This window comes from Vicia villosa, linkage group LG1 (assembly GCF_029867415.1).
Source record: "Vicia villosa cultivar HV-30 ecotype Madison, WI linkage group LG1, Vvil1.0, whole genome shotgun sequence".
Taxonomy (NCBI): domain Eukaryota; kingdom Viridiplantae; phylum Streptophyta; class Magnoliopsida; order Fabales; family Fabaceae; genus Vicia; species Vicia villosa.
In genome coordinates, this window is record NC_081180.1 from 90,623,871 (window position 1) to 90,642,299 (window position 18,429).

The 18,429-nt window shown below is 32.0% G+C and overlaps 1 protein-coding gene and 1 long non-coding RNA gene across 7 annotated transcripts; both read right to left on the minus strand.

Moving 5' to 3' along the window:
- Positions 1 to 1,089: 1,089 nt before the first annotated feature.
- On the minus strand, positions 1,090 to 3,751 carry LOC131612022 (AUGMIN subunit 2-like). Of its 3 annotated transcripts, none has more exons than XM_058883845.1 (7): positions 3,563 to 3,751; positions 3,119 to 3,275; positions 2,906 to 3,031; positions 2,698 to 2,802; positions 2,289 to 2,357; positions 1,663 to 1,776; positions 1,090 to 1,467 (listed from the first exon to the last, which is right to left on the minus strand). In XM_058883845.1, exons 2-7 carry the CDS (start codon positions 3,239 to 3,241, stop codon positions 1,234 to 1,236), a joined length of 771 nt encoding a protein of 256 aa, XP_058739828.1. In that variant the 5' UTR covers positions 3,242 to 3,275; positions 3,563 to 3,751; the 3' UTR covers positions 1,090 to 1,233. The 3 variants fall into 3 exon arrangements, with proteins under 3 accessions (XP_058739828.1, XP_058739822.1, XP_058739835.1); XM_058883839.1 differs by having other exon boundaries at positions 3,558 to 3,751; XM_058883852.1 differs by lacking the exon at positions 2,289 to 2,357 and having other exon boundaries at positions 3,558 to 3,751.
- Positions 3,752 to 6,021: 2,270 nt separating this feature from the next.
- Positions 6,022 to 9,649, minus strand: LOC131643506 (uncharacterized). 4 transcript variants are annotated; one of them, XR_009296225.1, is made up of 4 exons: positions 9,141 to 9,649; positions 8,894 to 9,047; positions 6,878 to 7,937; positions 6,022 to 6,786 (listed from the first exon to the last, which is right to left on the minus strand). It is a non-coding gene; the product is annotated as an uncharacterized LOC131643506 (long non-coding RNA). The 4 variants fall into 4 exon arrangements; XR_009296224.1 differs by having other exon boundaries at positions 8,894 to 9,065; XR_009296223.1 differs by adding an exon at positions 8,173 to 8,310 and having other exon boundaries at positions 8,894 to 9,649.
- Positions 9,650 to 18,429: the final 8,780 nt, after the last annotated feature.

Below are 18,429 nucleotides of genomic sequence, written 5' to 3' on the forward strand. Positions count from 1 at the left end.
ACAATTACATCTTATACTATTCTTTATAATTAAAATATGTGAATTACGCTCTTTTCAAATGATTTAGTTCAAAATCAATTAATCATGAATCTCTCTACGAAATATATGTGCACCGTCAAAATTGAATAGCGTGAGTGGGATTAGAAAAAATAAATGAAAATCTAACCATTTAAGAGCATCAAACTAAATACTTAGACCGTTTGAGTGTGTTTATTTAAAATTATCTTTAGTAGAGTGTGTTTAATTATAATTATAGTATGGGTACTTTTAAAACAGGGAATTAAAGGCATCAGGTAAGCACTTGTATTAGGTATATATCTATATTATAATTCATTTTTCCTTTTAAATAAAATTTGTGATTTTTTTATGTATATTAATGTAATGTATTATATATTTTAATTTCTTTATTATTTTTTTAAATTTTTATTAGGAAGTTTTATTTTGAATGGGATGATTTAGCTTTATAGGAATACATATACTCTTATTTTTATCATACGTAACTGTAATTTGATTTATTTTTTAAAATGTATTATTTAGTACCTAGGCACACACACAACTATGCATCATAGGTATTGAAGCTAGTGATTAGTGATTACCGATTTACCGTCATACGCATACCAGTAAAATGCACTTGTTAACTTTCTGATTTAAGAAACAAGTGGAGTTAGCTTGGATTTAATTTTTTGAATGAAAATATCAAAAAATTGTTTTTCCCATGAAAACCCTGGACACAAGTTTTGTTGTATTTAAAGATTTCGAATTTGAAAGGTTTATGGTCTGTTTGGTTTGGCGTTTGCAGCTGCAAATGCATGTTCTCACCCTCCCACCGCGATTTCGAGAAGCTACAAAAGCTAGCTTTTGGCCTACCATGAATTTTCACCGTGATTTTGAGAATCCCACCGCCAAACCAAACAGGCCATTGTTATGATTGCATCTAGTATACACAACTAAATATATTAGTGATATTTTTCTTTGAAGAAAAATTATTTAGCGAGATGTACATATCTTGAGTCAATAACATCTAATTTTAGCATTGCCGCACTGGCACTGGCAAAGTGTGGAATATGTGGTCCTTGTGAATGGGAAATATTAAATTTTGAAACTATGTATTAATTGATAATGATATGCACATGAGTATGATATATGACAAGAAAGATGCAGGGATGTTGGATAACTACTTAACACTATTGTTTAACTAGGCGAGGGCAACACAGGTTCCTTTATCTTGTACAATTACTGTGATGTAAATGGAGTAAGACAATCAGAAACACCACGTAGTATTTGAGAAGAATCACTTGTGGGTGTTCTGGGTTGAGAAGAATCACTTGTGGGTGTCCTGGGTTGAGAAGAATCAAAATTGCCCTCTCTTAGTTTTTGAAGTGCCACAAATGATTCTCTTGTGGCAGACATGGCTTCAAAGTAGCGAGTGCAATATGCCAAAGCTACAGGAATAGGTCGAAGCATTTCCTGGATGAAGAGAAAAAAATGGAATTTCGTTTAAAACTTTGATGCTTCCATGCAACTGTAATAACATTGAAGGCAGGCAACACAAGATAGTTCGTGAAAACTAGGGTCAGGGAATGCAGATTAGTTTATCATAATGGAAACATAAAGTCCTGTCATCAATATCAAGAAACAATTAAAATGATTGTAGAAGCATACCCCCCAAACTGAAGGAGGTTCCTTAAAATTCCTACTCCAATGCAAATCTGACAGGGATGCTGTCAAGGTACCATAGTCGCTAGCTGCCTTCTTCAGTAGCTCAGAGAATTGTCTCTGCAAGAATTAAAAAAATATATGACGCATGCATTTCAATGCCCGTCTAACATTGATTGGAAAACTTACTTAGCATTTACACCAATTTTTAACTCAAATTATATATATGATAATTGTTGAGCCAATTTATGCTTACTGTTGGGTGAGCTACATAAAACCTTAAAAGCATTAGGACAAAAAGACTACTGAAGTCACTTCATAGCTATTTCCCTTAATGCATATGAGAATCTTATAACTATTTTCAACAGCCCAATTAAAGTCACTTTATTAAGTATTCTTTGGAATGCTGCATTTTGCAGTTAACATGCTTCATTCGGGAAAACTACAAAAATTATCACATCATAGACTACATTTAGCAAAATATGAAACCAAATACAACGTGTATATTAATGTAGAATGTAACTAACACAGCCAAAATACCACACACACATACGACTTCATGTGCTGGGAGGCCAACTATTTAGATTATATGAATGAGAAATCCGATTAAATGACAAATTATGGTCATCAACCTGATATTCTACTTCAACAGGAACACAATGTTGGGAATATGGTTGCTGCAGACGGGCTATTATGCGATCCTGCCAAATTGTAACAATAAAATAATGTTGAGAAGAAGTACATGAGTTACTAAAGCTCTTGAACCCCAATGCCAGGATGGTAACTACTAAACAAGGAAATCAAACAAGAGTTTAATGGAATTTCTGTAAACTTATTTATCTTTTAATAATTTAAATATCAACTACTTATATCTCTCCTTACGTATTTAATGGAATTTAGTCCCTGAAGGCATACTGGTATAGTTCCCTTGAGTAAATGAAAGTCTAATAAAACAATCGAATCAGACTGGTGTATTAATTAACTACAATCTGTAGTAGACTACAATTGGTAAATGAGAATAACAAACAATATTGGTTATACCTTATTCTGAATAAAATCTTTGAGAATAGTAGTAATCCTCGACAACGTCTCAATCTTCTTCTCCATTTCACTCACACATGTCAAATATCCAGAAGTTTCATCATCCTAAAATTTCACAAGTCTCAAGTATTGATTAAAAAAGAGTTTAAATCTAAAACACTAGATGTGGAAGTCGAGATTGACAAAAACCAGAATGTATAAGGCTGACCTTTCGACGTTGGAGTTCAATTTCCAAATCTGCTATTTTTCTTTGGATGGCGGCCAGTTCTCTCAAAACCTTGATCAAGTCCTCGTCCTTTTCCGTAGTTGTTGGAGATGAATTCTGCAGTCCTCCCTAAACAAATAGAGACACTCACGTCGTTAACAAACTTCAATTCTGAAACAATTGATGCGAGTTGGAGGATACAAGAGAGATTGGTACCCGGGAGGACGTCGTAGACACTGAAAAACCAAGATCATTTGCAATTGACAAAACAGTAGACATTCCGCCTCCGCGTTTTACAGGCTTCCTCCCAACTGAACTTGATGCGCTTGACACTGACATTTTCAAATTCCAACTCAAACACTGCCCTACTATTCTGCATTGCGATTTGGCAGGTATAATTTCATGTAGAATGATGCAGAAAACTGATTAGAATATGAATGATGCAGAAAATTAATCTCTAAAACAGTTTCTAACAGCATTCCGTTATAGTAACACCTCAAATTTTAATTCCAATTTCAACTTCATAAGTCATAATCATAATCACAAATCAAAAGTGTTCATAAAAGGAATACGCAATCCGTTTATTCAAGATAACACATTCGCAGTGTTGTTGGTGAAAAAGGAAAGAAAAAGAAAGAAGGTTAAAGAATCTCACTATACCAAAATCTTGAAGAAGAATCTCCACTCGGTAAACCACTGAAAAATCAGTCTCGTGTGGCTTATATCAATTGTGATTTGCGACCCAGTCCTCGATAAACAATTGTTGATTTTCTACAGAAGTTTCCAGAGTGTGTGAGCGTCTGAGAGAGAGAAACGATCGACGTAAAGAAAAGGAGAGAAGAAGTACTTGCCGTTTCTTCATTGATTTTTTTGAATCATTGTTAGTTTGTTATTCCGCCATCCTCCAATTAAGATTTGTATTTTTATTTTTCATGCATTACTTATGTTTTATAATTTTATTTTATTTTTTATTTAATTGATTTAAATCAGTTAAAAAAATGAGATTAAGTCCTTGTGAACTCAAATTATTTATTTTCCATAAGAAGCTTGAAACCACTCGAACGCTCAAATCCTTGTTACATTTGTGTGAGTGATACATAAGTAACAAAAATAAGAATGGCTTAAGAAAACGATAATAGTTCATTAGAGCCGAGTGGACCCATAAGATAGGGGAACTTAATAAATTCATTATCTCACCCCATTATTATTGTTATTTTTTTCAGGTAGTTCTGTGCATGGTAAATACAAGGATAAACTTGCTTGATGATGTTTTGGCGATCAAACTTTTTGGATTATGATCTTCCGTTGTGGTTCATGTGGATTCTGTTATAGATCCTACTTTATATCATGTGCCATTTATGGATATTATTTATTTTAGACATACATATATATAACATTGCATATAGGCTCTTATGTGTATTCAATACCAATTATATGTATAATATATTTTCTAGGTATATATTATATGTGGGTGTTACATCAGTATGTTACTATGTTTTATGCATATGATATAGTTGTATTTGGAGAGTTAAGGGGAAAATTAAATTAGATAGGCCATCCACATAGTCAGGATATTTATAGTTTATGTCTTCTTATATTTATCTATCATTTTGTGTTATGGATCTAATATATTAAAATCGCATACTTTATGGTGTTATGATTTTTGAATTTCAGCTCTAAGTAAGATACGATTATTCTTTTGATAAATTTACATTTCATAGACTTCGTCTTACTGCTTAGAAGGAAATAGTATGTTTTTAAAACTTGTCTCCACATTTTAGTTCTCCCCTTACTATGAAGGCCATCCACATTTTAGCTACGATAGTGAAATTGGCTCTATTAAACTAGATAGGCATGTCATCTTTGCCTAAGTTATAGGCTTGCTCTCATTGAAAATGTTGACCGCTATTATATCATAATCCCAATTTCCCTTTGCAAATTCCTTTGTAAAAGGGTCGGCCATTGGGGTATGCCTCATAAACCTCTTTCAATTATACATGTATGACATCTAGGTAATTAGGAACTATTCAGACACTGACCCAAGATTGCCTCGTCAGTTTGGAATCCTCTGAAGGTCTAGCATTCGCAATAAATTCTCTTATGATGTCCAAGTTGATTTATTCTAAAGGATTTGCCAAAATTCCCATCCTATATTGTAATTTCCTATATAAAACCAAACCAATTCCCCTGTATCTTCTATATATACCTTCCTTTTTGTTATAACTTATCACATTTCGAATTTTCAATTGGTTGTAAAATTATTCATTATTAATGCTTGTGAATCTTTGACAATCACAAGGTACTCAAGACCCTAATGCTCCTTAGGCTTGTCTCTTTATGTCAATGGTTGCCCTCTTAGGTGCCATCTGCATATTCATTTAAAAAAACATTTGGAAATTTGTTAGATATCAAGAGCATGTATAACCTGAAATCCTTTATTTGTCACCATGAATTTGTGAAATTTGGATTGATGGATGAAACACAACGGAGGAGAATAGAACAAAGCGGAATGAAATATAAATCTCACTCCATTGTTTGGATATTTTATTTAAAATGGCCCATTCTATCCCATACATTTCAAATTGGATGAAACAAAAAATGGGGAGTTAGATGTAATAGAATGGAATGCATTTAAGAAAAATGCATCATGTTCGGCTTCATTTCGTCCTCTTTTTACCGATCCAAACAATGTAACATAATATTATTCCATTTCATTCCGCTCCCATTCTGTTGCGCTCCATCAATCCAAACATAGCCTAGAATCTAGATGATAACCATGATTTTATTTTATATCGTTTTGTCCATTATCGGGTTAATCATGTCCCAATAACAAAGACATTGGAGCTCCGTCTTTATTGTATCCATTACAAGAAATTAATCATTTCTCTAAGTCCAGACACTAACTACCCATTTGTCTTCAAACCTTCTAATGACATTGAAAACTTCTTTCTCCATCTTCCACGATACCAACAGATTAAATATGTCACCTTCCTCTTGTTTAAATTCACACACCCTTGATTCTTGGTAGAAAAAAAGTGGTGGTTCAATAGCCCAGAATTCACCAAGTACATCAGGCCAAGATGATATCCTTAATTCCTTATCCTCCCAAGGACAAGAGCTGAAAGGACTGCTCTATGAAGCCAGTCCCCCCCTATAAGTTCCTTTTATAAACTATACATAGGACTACGGTTTATAGTTAACAGCTCCTGCCTTAGAAGTGTCAGGGACATGGAGGCACATTTGCAGTCACCAACCCCAACAACTCAGTGATGTCTGAACCAAGTTCCACCACCCTAGTGCCCCCACTTGGGTTACAAGCTGGAGTCACCCAACTCGGCAAGCTCACTCATCTCTCAGAACCTTATAAACAGTTAATTCTTTTCTTTTCTACTCAATGTGGTACACAGTGCTATGAGTTTGTTAAACATCAGAGAGATTATTCAAATGACAGTGATGGATAAACTTGTGCATGAAGCCACCATGTTACACTATAACACACAAAATAATTTTTTGTTGTTTATTTACGTAGAGAAATGGCAATGAAATGTTACAATGACTTGATTCATTTTCTTTCAGCTATGGAGCAGATTAAGCATGGTGTAATTGTAAAGGTTTTTGAGCAAAATTTTCTACAATGAAGATTGACAGAATACTTTTTTACAATGTCAACTAAACAAGTCTAACACTAGAACATCACTCTCTTAACATTTTCTTTCAAAGCTGTAATGGCTTCACATCGCATTCTCAAGCTGCTCTTGTTGTTGTTCCCTTGGAACTATGGTTAGAATAACCACCATTGACTTTAGAGCCATTCTCTTACTTCTCCGGTTCCATATAGAATCGTGCTCGAAAGGCAGCTAGATGTGTGTAGTATGCTGAAGGAACTGCACAGAATAAGAATTTCGCCGAAAGTTAGTGTTTTTCGACAGTCTAAAACATGTTAAAAAACTTCTCTTTAATGGAAAATAGGCTCACCAATGGATACTGATTGTGTGCACCTAGCATACGTATTACAGAGATTGTTTGTCAAAGATAGAATTCTATCTGCGGTGAAACTGTAGAGTTATTATTATTAATCCGTTTGGATTACACTAGAGAGAACCATTATTGTCTGGCAGTATTGCTAATGAAAGCTCCAATTCCTTTCCTTTAGTTTTGTTTGTTGACACTTTGGTAAACAAGCTTCAAAGCTTTCACCACTTTCTCAGGTTTGGCATTGTAGATAGGGATAACAGGCTTCAGATTAGATATCAAATATTTTCTTTCTGCACTTCCTATGCATACAAAAAAAGAAGATAGAAAACTACCATGCCAGATACTTGACACATTTGAGTGAGACCATTAAAAAAGTGTGAGCAACACTATCTTGCAAGCTCCGTGAGAAATTTATGCAAGCCGGTTAACAGTCATTCCATTAATCATTTTCTGTGGCACTCCGCACTCAAGAATAAAGCGACAAAGATATCAGTAATGAAAGTTATCTAGGCCAACCAAGAATAGAAGATATCTTAATATTTCATTTGTTCAATTAAATTGGACGATGTTATTGATTAGAAAATATTAAATAATAATACCATGTCCTAACTGAGGAATAGATCAAATATGTGTGATTTATATTAAAACCAACAAAATACCTTATTCACCATATTTCACTGACCCACAGGGAGTAAACAAGTATTTTTTTCCCACTTTCGTGATATTTAAGCTGTGGTCGAAAGTGATTTAAATCAACGAATAGTAGGAAACTATATAGAAATTACATGTTTTTAGTATATGACAAGCAAGATATATAGAAGGAGGAGCACATTACCTAAGGGGCGGGAAGAATCCGTGCTTCAACCAACGCTAGCTTCTCACTGATGTTAATTCCAAATTCCTTTGATTAAGGATCTTGATCATAAGCAATATGTTGAACCGTTTGTAAAAGGTCATTTCCTCGATCGCGAATTCCCTGGCAAGTGACTTTCAAAAGAGATGAAATTTGTTTCTCGTTTAATCTTTTTGTATAACTTTGACCTTCGGCCATTTTACATGCCTGGAGAATCGGAAACACACAGGAATAAACAAAAACACTTAGTAAAATCCAAACCATGACTCCAACCCCTCGCCAAGCCGTTGTGGTTTTCTTATATCTAGTGAAAAGAATGACCTCCCAATGGGACAATACCTTTAAAATAATGCAGTATTTGTAAAACAAACAAGAACTTAAGCTTTGTATTCAAACTCTATTATTTTTTAAAGTTCAAAATTTCAGTCACATGAATGCGTACCCCTTTGTTGATAGCTTCCTTAGTACAATATCAAGAATTTGAAGCGTACCAGCACGCTTACCGGCTAGAAACTTCCCCAAGTGATGCAAATTTGCTTTAGCAACAAACTTAATGACCACCCAGTACTTTTTTACCCTTCTAGAAATATTTACTAAAATGTGTCAGTCGAAATTGCACTTATATTTAAACATATCAAAACACTATGTGGTTTGGAAAATGCTATGTTGTGTGCCACTTATCAAAAGAATCAAAAAGAGAAAACATTAATTAAAAATTTAACTCTTTAGGTTATCAATCAATGCATCAAAAAGGGCAATCTCTTAGATTTGGAGTGCATGTAGTAAATCACTAATCTCACCCATGCACGCAGTTAACATATCGGTTGTCGTTGAATCAAAATCAGACAATTCAAATTTCATGGTTGGCATGCCAGAGTTAAAAAAATCAAAATATGTTTGCTTACTACATCATCCGATCTTGATCCAACGGTTAACGATGTGTTGATTGCATGAATGTATGAGATTTGAGACCGTGGAAAATCCAAATCCGCAATTTCTCAACGTGTGTATAAATTATTAAAGTGATAAAGCCAACATCCCATTAAGCCAACTCTGATGATAGCTATGTAGGGGCACTCGAATGCGCAAATTTAAACCCGGGACATTCCGGTCATTAGACTACTAAATCAAAGAAGAAGCGATAATAGGCAATATATTCTTACTTGGGGCAATTAACTTCATCCTCTTCATTTACAAGCTTAATCATAAAATCTTTTTGTGAAAAGGGAAGTTGCCCTGCAGTGTACAGAGTTTTCTACCATCTTAATTCTTAAGCAGGAAGCCTCATCCCTAAGCCAGACTCTTTAGATAGGAACACTGATACAAACACCAACACTGATACAAACACCAGACATGATACAATGAAAAACTTATGTCTTGTAGATATGAGATATAGTGAGAGATAGGTACCTTGTTGAAGTTCCAGATTTTGAAAAGACAGTCTCTAGTTGGAAGTGGAAAATATATGCATTTTGGAATTGTACCATCGGGGAACACAAGCTTCTTAATCAAATCAAAATCATGAGAGCCAACATTGTCACTCACATAAACTGGCCCACCACAGATAGCTCTTGAACCAGCATAAAATTTAGCACAAGCATGATCTGATTGGAACATATCCCTGAGCAGAAATTCCTCACTGAGTGATAGCCCTACTATCTTGATGATTGATTCTTGCTATTGATCGTTTAATTTTAATTTCAAGAATTAGGGTTTATAGTTGTTTTGTTTCGATCCGTGAGTTTAAAGAAGAATCTGGAGAAAATAAGTGCATATTTGTGATCCTTGAGAAAAAACGAAGAGGATAATGATGATGATTCGAGTTTCTAGAAATTTTCTCCGCCGCCTGTGGTGGAGGACGGTGACCGAAATTCTGGAGGAAGAACACGGAGATGTGCACCATTTTCTTTATTTTTGAATTCAAATTTATGTGGTGACGCCATCTGATTGGTCCACTTCATAATTTTATTTTATTTTTTTAAAATTTGAAAATAATGGAGATGGACTGGGCTGCGCATTTTGATATTCATAGATTCCTTTTCCGTTTGACATCCCCCGGCCCATTAATTTTTAATTTTTTTTATAATTATTTTGATTTAATATTTCATTTATGTTTTTAATACCAAAAAATGTAGAAAAATACTTTTAATTATAAATAATATTTTAGATTTTTATTTTTAATATTTTAAATTTTATTTTAATTTTTAGGCTATTATTTTAATTGTTTTAGTTTTAAATGAATTCAAAAATGGATAAAAAATATTAGTATTTTGATTTAAATTATGTTTAATTTTGTTGATGTTTTATTTATGATAAAAAAATCTAAAATGCCATGTCACTTTTATTTTAATATTTTTAGTGTTTTAGAATTTTATTTTGATTAATTTTTCCTTAATTCAAAATGAGCAAAATGCCCTTATTCTTGTGGTGATCTTCTTATTGACCCGTGGATTGATTCTTGGTGATTCCCTTCATGATGCCTTGCTTGAATGATTTCTTTGATCTTTGTTTGATTGCTTTCTCGCTCACATGTTCCCTTAGGATTATTAATTAAATTTTAACCTCCCGATTAATTTGAATTAATTCGACCTTATGATCTCAATTCAAGCATGATAACAATTAGGGTTTTAGTTCCCTTTATCCCAACCTTAGGTCCATGATACATGACAACATTAGAATAGATCTTTCCTCTTGTTTTTCTCTTTTGGTTAGCATTTTCTTGTTTCTTTATTAAAACAAAAATCATTTTCTCACGAGCCTTAAATGCATGGGGAATGATGAGCGGGAGCTATTCCTTACCTCTTCTTAGAGCATTAGTACGTGAGACGCTTGGCTCATCTGTACGGAATACTCACCCTCGTGCCATAGCCTTTAGGATAATACGTATCTCAAACCTTTTCAATACTAGCGGACAAATACTCAAATACCCCTATCCTTTGAGAGACCATTTGATGTATTCCTCAACAAAACACTTAAACAAACTCAAATCATTTTTTCTCGTGACTTTTCTCTTTAACCTTTCCTCAAAGGTAAGATTATTTCCATTCTACTGCATCGAAGGTTGTGCCTAATGCTAGAGTGTGAATGTTAATGTCGACCATTCAAAAACAAAAACAAACAAATATTTTTTATAAGAACTACAGAGCTCAGACTTCTTCATTGAACTATAAGGATACATAGACATAAGGTTCAGGAAACCTGACGATTTCAATAATAAAACCCATTTCTTTTTCCCAAACAAGTCATTCATGCATTGCATTCCCTTAGTAAGTAAGTGTTTAGATATACACACCTTTTTATTGGAACAACCAAAATGGATCCCATAGAGTACTACAGGCGTTAGGGGTGCTAATACCTTCCGCATGCGTAATAGACTCCCAAACCCGATTTCGGTTGCGAGACCTTATTCTTTCCTTGTTTGAGGTTTGCTGGATATTTTCTTTCCCTTCTTTGGTGTAGTGACACCTCTAAATAGGTATTTTTATTTTGAGTAATGATATTTATTACCAAACAATTTGAAGAAGAAACACGAATGTACATATGTCATTGTTTTATATGATAATTTTTATTTATTATAAATTTAATTTATTTTTTAATAAAAATCATGTAGTAATACCATAGTGGTGATAATGAATTGTTAAGATTTATTCTTGTCTTTCTAGTTTTCATTTTTTTTCTTCTTATTTTTATAAGCACTTTTCTTATATTTTTAGTTCATTTTGTAATCAAGGTATTGTAATCCTTTTATAATATTAATGTATAAATTTCTCAATAATTATTAGTCGTTTATTTATTTAATTTAAAATATTTTTTATTTTATAATCATATTAATTATATTAAAAAGAACATAGAAAAAAATTTATTAATAAAAAAGTAATTTTATTTAAAATATATTTTATTATTATGTTAATTAAAATTAATTTAAATTATTTAAAAGCAACAAAAAAGAATAGCTGCAAATTATTTATCATAATTGAGTTTAGCAGAATTGATTTATCTTTAGATATATTTATGTAAAAGTGAATTGAATAATAAATTTCAATCTAAAAATCACTCAGAATCAATTTTTCAGGCAAAAACTATAAATTCTAGCTTTAAGTATAATCAATTCTAGAGGCAGAATCAATTTTACTTTTAATAAATCAAACAACTCAAAATCACTCAATATCAATTCTACACCTCAAGAGTTAATTCTAGAACTTCCAAAAACTAATCCAAAATGGTAAGTCTCATTTGGTGACTTGCATACTATTGTTAATCTTTTTCCTTTTTCTTACTCTCAATGAGCACTATCTTCATGATTTGCTTTATAACCAAACTATGAACTTTTTAAATAAATGAAAAACCAAACTTCCAAATTTAAAGCATTTTTTTTTTGTAAAATATAGAAGAAGTACATTCTATAAAAGTGTATATATATGATAATCAAGTAGGTTAAAAGACCATGAATATTGTTGTGCCACCCACTCGTGGTAGATTGAAAGATATGTTTCCCAAAAAGAGAATGAATCTTTATAATTGAAACTAAGTTGTTGAGAACTGACTTTGTTAAATTTTTTTTTTTTGAACTTTTAGTGTATGATAATAAAATAAAAGGTTATGATTGCAGCAAGGCAAAACATAGGTAAAGTAAAGTAGTATAGGGTGAAAGCATGGCAACAACAAGACAAGAAGCAACATATTCGTGGTCTTCAAGGTACACACTGCTAGCCCATATTACTACAGTACGGAACGTGGATTCCATAAGACACCTAAAAGACAATTCTATGTCTTGGTCTTGGACTTGGTTATCGACAAAATTGTCCTTCCTTTGTAGTTTTGCAGAAAAGTGAGTAGGTGTGTTTGGCCTTTAGTTTATGTGTGTGGTACTAATTACTATGGTGGATAGATAGATACTAATCAAAAATCAAATGCTTAATTACTAGTCCACGATGAACATCATGTCACAGCAGTATTTGGTTGAATATTGAATATTGATGTATTTGATTTGATTTGATTCCTATTCAAAAAAAACATATATGTGGTTGGTCTAAGGACAAAGAAGATGAAAAGGAAATTAAAGTGAAAGTACATGGCAGGGTTTTCTGACCATTCTGGTTTTGAATGAATGATGAAAGTTTTTGGTGTCTTCGGGTACCGACATAAGCTGTATTGGCCTCAAATTTGGAAAAGAATTCAGATGCAGAATGGCATATGCTTCTACAGTGAAAAATAAACATAAACTTGGCATTGTTGTGTGACTATTCAGAGTACATAATGGAACGACACAACTTGTTTTAAAACTGAAAATATTTAAAATACAAATTTAGTAGTCATTTCAGCTTGCAAATGATTGTGGATAGAGCTCTATACTTAAATTTGAAAGAAGGAATTGACCCGGTCTAGTGCTTCTTTGTAAGTCAAGAAATAATGTATGGTAGAATAAGGAAGAAACAAGACATGAGGTTAACCTCATAGAATCTATTCTACACACCATGCCTAATCCTCATCAACATAGCCCAATATTTACAATTCTGAGCTTCTCAAAAATAAAAAGCCACAACCAAGGTTAGGTTTGAGGCATTGAACTACTTTACAATAAGCTTTATAATGTGTAACTACTGATGAAAGTAAAAATTGTCTAAATTGTTGTTGTGTAGCTAAAGTGATGTTTGGTCTAGTAGTATTGAAGTAAAATCAAACTTTCATAATAAGATACATCATCAAGGAGTTTACTATTTTGGTGTACCTTAATGAAAGGATCAACAGGTATGGTGGTTCATTTTGTAAAATAAAGAATATGTTTGTTGTTTCAACTTTAAAAAAATAGATTTTTTTTTACATTTTTATTTTAAAAAAATAGAACATTAATTTTGACATCCTATAACATAGACACACATTATTGAAGATCAAAACTTAGTCAAAATTATAATTTTAAAAAAAAATACGTTTTAAAAATGATTTTTATGAAAATCTAATGAAATAGCTTCAAAATTAAGTAATATTTTTGAAATTTTGAAATCCAAATTTTTATCCATAAATAGATGAAATACCTAAAATCACATTTTAAGAATAATTATTTCAAACAAAATTATGTAACACTATAAAAATCATTTTAAAAAAAACCAAAACAAACGAGTCCAATAAATTGCTTTCTCTTTTTTATTCAAGTGAGAGCATTTTTAAATGAGAGATGAGAGGAATAAATATCAACCTTTAGATTCATCAAGAGAGATAATGTTAATACATTAATGTGGCTACTACATTCTCTCTCTTGATGAATCTAAATATTGATATTTATTCCTCTCATCCTCTCATTTAAAAATGCTCTCACTTGATATGCTATATATATATATATATATATATATATATATATATATATATATATATATATATATATATATATATATATATATATATATAATTTAATGGAAATACACTGACAGTGTAAAGCAGTTTTACACTATCAGTGAATCATAGCCGTTAAATATTTATTGAATTTTGACTTTTATTTTAATTATTTATAAAATAATATATGTGAATGGTTGTGATGCATTGACTGTATAAAGATTTTACATTGACAGTGCATATCCATTAAACTCATATATATATATATATATATATATATATATATATATATATATATATATATATATATATATATATATATATATATATATATATATATATATATATATATATAAACCACTTCAAAAACATTTTCAAGAACATTTTGATAGTCAAACAACACCTTCATTTGTTTGCACTATTTATCATAGTTCTTTGAAGCAGGGGTTGAAAAATTAGTGGAAACTCGATCGTGGGAGACGGTAGTCATCTTTACAATAGATTATATAGATGAGAGCCTAATTAGGCTCTGATACCAAATATTAAAACATACACAAACAATTAGAGAGAGATGAGAGTGTATTTTGACATTAACAATCAATGTTTCAAATGAGAATACTCATACAACCCGAGTAAAAACAAATGAAATACAAAACAACTCAAAAATAAGTCAAAAAACCCAAAACACAGACTCTTAATCGATTACGCCAAACACCATAACCAATTACACCTTCGATCAACATACAATGCAAGGCAGAAAAAATCTTCATAATCAATTACACCCGCAAAATAACAACTTCCTACACTTCAAAAACAACTTACTTTTTAAGTTGTTTTCATTCGTTTGCTCCCATGAACTTATACAACACACATTCTATATATATTTCATCTACACGACAAAATAAAAGAACACAACACACATCCTATATATTTCATCTCATGACAAAATAAAAGAACACTACAACCTACATTTTAATTAAAATAGTCTATATCTTTAACAAAAAATGTCGGGTTGAGAAAGTTCTTGAATGTATTTGGACCCAAATTTTAGTTGAGATGAGTTTAATAAAATAGTTTTTGTTTGGATAAAAACAAATATTTTGAAATTAAAACAAAATTATTATATTGTTCTAATTTTATCAAATTCACCCATTCAAAACAAGAAATTAGCAATGACTTGTCACTCTATTATATGAGAAGCAAATGAGTACCTTTCACGTGATGGAGAAAATGTTTAAAGGTTCATCGTTCATCCACAACAAGTACTAGTAATAAACATGATTCTAAAAGAACCCAACATCATCGAAGTATGTGGCATAGGTTGCAATATAGCAGTAGTACAAAATGTTGTTCGATATTTTGGGATGTGTTTGTTTTGTTGTGAGGTCCCACCACACGCACTTGCTCCACCCACCACTACCGAGCATCAATGCATCATCAATCTCAGACATGCCCTTTCTTTGTCCACAACCACAACACGACCAACAAAACAAAACAAACCCATGTTATTTAATTGATTTATAGTACAATGTCACAACGACAAAAACAAATCCCAAAGCCCAAAAAAGGAACCATTTTTGAGTTTTGACCATCATCCAACGCTTTTTGTCCTTAATCCACTACTCCTTTTATGCGATTAATCAAATTGCATAACATATAGAGGGAACAAAATAAGCCCATGATTTGTATGAATAACAGATCTCAGTGACTCTAAATGCATTAAATGTGCCATGAATAACAAAGCCATCTAAAAAATACACTAGTCACGTTGGATTATTATATATGTATGAAAATGGTCCTCACCTCTCACAAACTTTAGTTTTTTGATAAAATATTTGCTCTAGTTGGTCTCTGTTCGTTTTGGTTTCTCAAAATTTAGAAGGAGTGTATGGAATTGTGTAGTGAGTGGTCCTGGCGTCAAGGTCAAGCACTGTCAGTGCTGGGTTCAATGGCTACAGATTATACCACAATGTAGTGGTAGTAGTACTATGCTTGGGTCATATATATTTCACATGCTTCATGTTTAGAGAGATGTGAGAGATGTGAACCGGCATAAAAGAAAGACTAACAAATTTAGGGAAATTTTAATTCATACTCCAACAATTATATGCCATCCTTACAATTTATACAATTTGACCGAAATCTCTTATATGAATAAATTATGTTTAAAAATTTTATTTTTGTTCTCATTTTATATTGAAGTTCTCCTATCTAGTATTAAAAATTGAGAGAATTTGAGAAAATTTTGTGTACCAAAAATCTTACCACTAAGTTCTCCTGTACATTAAAATTTTCAGAAATTTTTCTACCAAATTTTCTAGTACACTAAATTGAGAGAATTTTTTTTTTTAAATTGATTCATTAGTTTTCACGAAGCAAACAACAAAAGATGACAACAACATATATGTTCAGTGTCCGCCAAGATCACTCTGAAACCTTTAAAAACTATTTCACCTCTTTCAACAAAACTACCATATGAATAGTCCACCTAAATCAGGAAATGTTTATTAGGAGTTCCTTAACAAACTAAAGGTTGAGTATTTCTTCGAATCTCCAACACAAAAACCAGCCACCAACATGCGAAAAATGATGAAGTGTGCTAATTGTTATATCAAGAGAGAAGAGAAAAACACTGAAAAAAGAAAAAAGAAGTATAGATGTTAATAAAAGGGCAGTTAATAAGAAAGGAAAATTATTCACCAAAAAATCGAGATAATTAATAGGGAAATATGCCAAATTTCATATCATATGATAAAAGGCGGAATGACTTTCTAACATCTCAATTGAATGTCAAAATGAATTATTTATTGAAAGAAATCACACACACACACACCAGACTATTAGGTGAATCGCCTAAACCAAAAGGCTAGATAAGCCCTAACCAAAGTTTGTGGTTTTCCTACCATCACCCAAAGGGGCACGTTACCGACAATTTCTTTCAATTAAAAAGAAAAATTAAAATGTTGATACAATAAGGATATCTAAATAATTTCATACCTAATTCTCAATAAAAATAAGCATAACAAGCGACAGACTTTCTAGGAAGAGATCTCATTTTTCTCCTTGAACATAAGACAGAGAGCAACACAAGAAAAAAGAAGATTCCACCAAATAGGCATACTCTTAACACCAGAATTGAAGGATTCTATAGAGGTGACAAATAAAGTTCAATCAGGGGCGATATATGAGACATGTAAATAATGTGAGAAAAAAATACGGAGATCTTGCAATACCAAAACTTCCAAATGTTAAGTTCTTAGTAAAAGACTTAGAGGGGGTTATCCCTCATAAAGATGATCCAAAGATGATTGATATGTAGATTTTTAAATGGGACTTGAAGAAAGATTGACCCCAAAATATTAGATGGCGTCTTATACTAGGAAGTTTTTAAAGGGATGTAACTCATAAGAGTAACTACAACCTTAGCGATGAAACCTAGTAGTATTCTCATACAAATAGGAAAACATGAATAGCCATATCACTCGCAACACCATTTTTTGTCACAAAAGAAATACCAAAAAGATAAAAGTATGTTATCTAGTAGTAATTAAGTTTCCACATTTCATCATATAATATAATCAGCGATCGTCTAACTTTTAATGTATTGATAAGAGTGTTGTGTTGTCCACTATTTGCTTGACGTTGGAGTACCCTTTTGATAATGGGGAAAGTCAGTGTGGTGAAAGGAACTTAGGAGGTTACTAGACGATGCTTCAAAGATAGATTAAAACTCAAATCAACAAGGGGTGGGAGAACATTCCATACCGCTCCTATAAACTCTCGGGATGTGAATTTAAAACTTAGAGAGTACTTAATGAAAAAAGGGTGGTCTCTATAGAAGACCTAAAAGAAGTGCAGATTTAAAAAATCCTAACTATGTTACCAATCTCAGAACTCCATTGGAGGAAGCGCATGAGAAACTCATGATGACAATGTTAAGAAAGAACAATAATCTTTTTTGTTTAGTCGTCGTCTAACATTGCCAAAACTTGATGTAAGCATTATAAGCCATAAGTTATTCATCATACCAACTTCCAATAATACTTTTACTCGCTCATGAATTTATACATTGTTTGGAATCGCATTAGAAAGACTTTTTACACGCCTCCAAGCAAAGTTACTACTCCCATCTGTTTCAAAACGAATGTCGTTTAAAGTGAGAATGACCGTTATTTTGAAACAAATTTTATTTGTTAAAATGACAATCATTTTAAAACGAAGAGTCGAAGACAATATTATAATTTCTTCAATTTTCACGTCAAACAAACATTGGGGGAACGAAAAAGGAATGAAAAACAGGAATCCTACCAAGTTAATAAATGAAATATTTATAATTATTTTTTCATATTTTATCTATAACTAATAAATTTAG

Coding starts and splice junctions, on each gene's coding strand:
- LOC131612022 (XM_058883845.1), bottom strand. CDS start 3,241: ATGTCAGTGTCAAGCGCATCAAGTTCAGTTGGGAGGAAGCCTGTAAAA. Junction 2,803..2,905: donor TTGAACTCCAACGTCGAAAG/GTCAGCCTTATA, acceptor GTGAAATTTTAG/GATGATGAAACTTCTGGATA. Junction 1,468..1,662: donor AACCTCCTTCAGTTTGGGGG/GTATGCTTCTAC, acceptor CTCTTCATCCAG/GAAATGCTTCGACCTATTCC.